Genomic DNA, 2,616 nt, shown 5'->3' with positions numbered 1-2,616 from the left:
CAGGGAGGACCGCTCTCGGCAGCCGATTGTCCCCGAGGTCCGACTGGGTCCTAATGCTGTGCCATCCTGCTCAGGGCCAGCCCGGGAAGCAGGGGGGATGTGAGACACTCCCAGGGTCTCCATGCACAGCTGGGAAGGCGTTCACTGTAGGGCACACCTCACCTAAGACGGGCACACCTCATCCACAGCCACCCGCGCAGGCGGAGTAGTCACCACCCTCCTTGGCCAGCAGAGGGCAGTCAAGTATCTTGTTCCAACCAAACCTATTATGCCCGTCTGCCAACAGATGTCAGTAAGGTGTTTTGAGGAAGCGGTGTCTTGTGCTAATTGACACAAAGGGGCCCGACCCAGCCCAGACTTGGGGGAGGTGGAGACTGGGATCAGGAAGATGCCCTCTAGAAGCCTCCATCCTGCCTCGGCAAAGGCCAGTGGTCCTGGACCCCCAGGTCAGGAGCTGCCCATTTCTATGAAAAGCATCGGATTTCTTCCTACCTCTGGACTCCAAATCTTGGGCTTCTCCCTTCTTTGCCCCCTCCCCTCGCCCTCACCAATTAGTCATGGAGTCAGGCCGTGTTTCCTGATATTGTCCCCCAGTAGGAATTCTTCCTGCTCCCCAGGTGCAGGCCGGCCTCCACCATTCAGGGCACCCCTCCCTGGCTGGCCTTTGGGACTACTGGTTTGTCCCATTTCCCCCCAAAGCAGCCCTTCGTCCCTTACACACAACTGCAGAGTGACTGCTCAACACCTCTTCCCACCTGAGCGTCTCCATTTATAAACTCTCAGAGCTTCCCGGTGGCCCAGAGTGTCAGTCCAATCACATCCGGCGTGACCAGGGAGGCCGACGGGCTCTGTGGGCCCGAAGGGTAGCCCGGGCCTAGTGTGGGGAAGGGTGGGCTCAAGTCTGCCTCGGAGCTTCCCTGGGTGACTCCACACCACTGGGAGAGGACCGTGCTTACAGGATGCGGGGGTTGGCTGGAAACAGGTGTTCTTCCATTTTATCCTGGGGGGCCAAAAACCCAAGTTTGAATCCTCGTTCTGCCAGTTAGATGCTGTGTGCCCTCAGGTAGGTCTCTTGCCCTCTCTGAGTCTCCATTTCCTCATCTCCTAAATGAGGGTGATGATATCTGCCTCTCAAGATTGCTGTGAAGATTTTAACTTTTTATTATGAACATTTAAAAATATATATTTTTATTGATTTTAGAGAGGAAGGGAGAGGGAGAGCTAGAAACATCAATAATGAGAGAACATATACTCATCACCAGGCTTCAGCAATTGCTAACTCAGGGCCAGTCTTGTTTGCTCAGCATTCCACTTCTTAATCCCCTTTTCCCCTGGACTATTTAAGAGCAAATCCCAGTCACATAATTATTTCACCTGTAAGTACTTCAGTATGTCTCTGTCAGAGATAAGAACTTTTTCGTTTTGCCTAAAAGATGACAACAGTACCATTATCACCTCTGACAAATTTATAACAATTATTTAATAATCTTAAGATCCTTCGGTTTTCCTTGACTGTCTCACGTCTTCTCACAGCTGATCTGTTTGAATCATTTGTGACATGCTCTTACGTCCCTTTCAATCCATTACACTTCCCTTTCCCACTTTTTTCCTCATTTATTTATTGAAAAATCAGATAATTTCTCTGGTGGAGTTTCTCATAGCCTGGATGTTGCTGACTGCACCTCTGTGCTGTCATTTAACATGACCCACAGGCTCACATATTTCTTGTAAACTGGTAGATAACCCCGAGACCTAAGCGGAGTCAGCTATGCAGGGAGCCTGCAGCTGGAGAGAGACAGAGAGGCTGCCCTCGGGAGGCAGGGAATGGCTGAGTGTTAGGGTTGCTCAGTGGGTTCAGTGTCTCATGGATGGAGAGCCCTGAACTCGTGGCCCCACTGAGTAAGGTCTCTGATTGGTGGCTTTCACAATGGCCTTGATGAAAGGCAAGAAGGAGTTGACCGCCAGTTCTTGGATCCATTTGAGGTGGTTCTGCGTGATCCATGAGTTGGGTAGCCAATTCCTTCATTCGCTGTATGGGGTAGAGCGGTGGTTCTCAACCTTCCTAATGCCGCGACCCTTTAATATAGTTCCTCAAGTTGTGGTGACCCCCAATGTCATTGTAACAAATTGAACATAATTAAAGCCTAGTGATTAATCACAAAAACAATATGTAATTATACATGTGTTTTCCGATGGTTTTAGGCGATCCATGTGAAAGGGTCGTTCGACCCCCAAAGGGGTCGCGACCCACAGGTTGAGAACCGCTGGGGTAGAGGGTCTTATCTAGGCCCTAGGTCTGCCCTGGCAAAAGCTGTGTCCCCAAGCCCGATTTGTGACCCAGTTTCCATTTCTGGTGAGTCATTGTCAGGAGCTGTCACCCCTCCCTCACATTGGGCCAACTGAGCTGGTGCTCAACTTCCAAGAGCCATAAGCGGCCTTCGCTTGGCTCCGAGGGACCAGGGAGGGATGAGCCAGCTCCCAGCCCTGTCCCTGGCGTCGGCATGGCCCCTTGGGCACAGTCCCCATCCCTCCACCCCAGCGTGCCCGGCGGGCGCAGGGCAAGTCTGAACACCCTCCCTGTATCCGAGCAGGTGCGGGAGCTGAGTGACGCGGAGT

At 52.1% G+C, this 2,616-nt stretch overlaps 1 protein-coding gene across 1 annotated transcript in view; it reads left to right on the top strand.

Moving 5' to 3' along the window:
• FGD2 (FYVE, RhoGEF and PH domain containing 2) overlaps positions 1-2,616 on the top strand; it is a 48,674-nt gene that overhangs the window by 18,982 nt on the left and 27,076 nt on the right. The window contains exon 10 of the mRNA XM_015571875.1: positions 2,592-2,614. Within this exon, the coding sequence (XP_015427361.1) occupies positions 2,592-2,614 (23 nt within the window). The remainder of the gene's footprint in view (positions 1-2,591; positions 2,615-2,616) is intronic.

The sequence above is a fragment of the Myotis davidii genome, unplaced genomic scaffold, assembly GCF_000327345.1.
Source record: "Myotis davidii unplaced genomic scaffold, ASM32734v1 scaffold289, whole genome shotgun sequence".
Taxonomy (NCBI): Eukaryota; Metazoa; Chordata; class Mammalia; order Chiroptera; family Vespertilionidae; genus Myotis; species Myotis davidii.
This window is presented reverse-complemented; position numbering and strand designations above follow the sequence as displayed.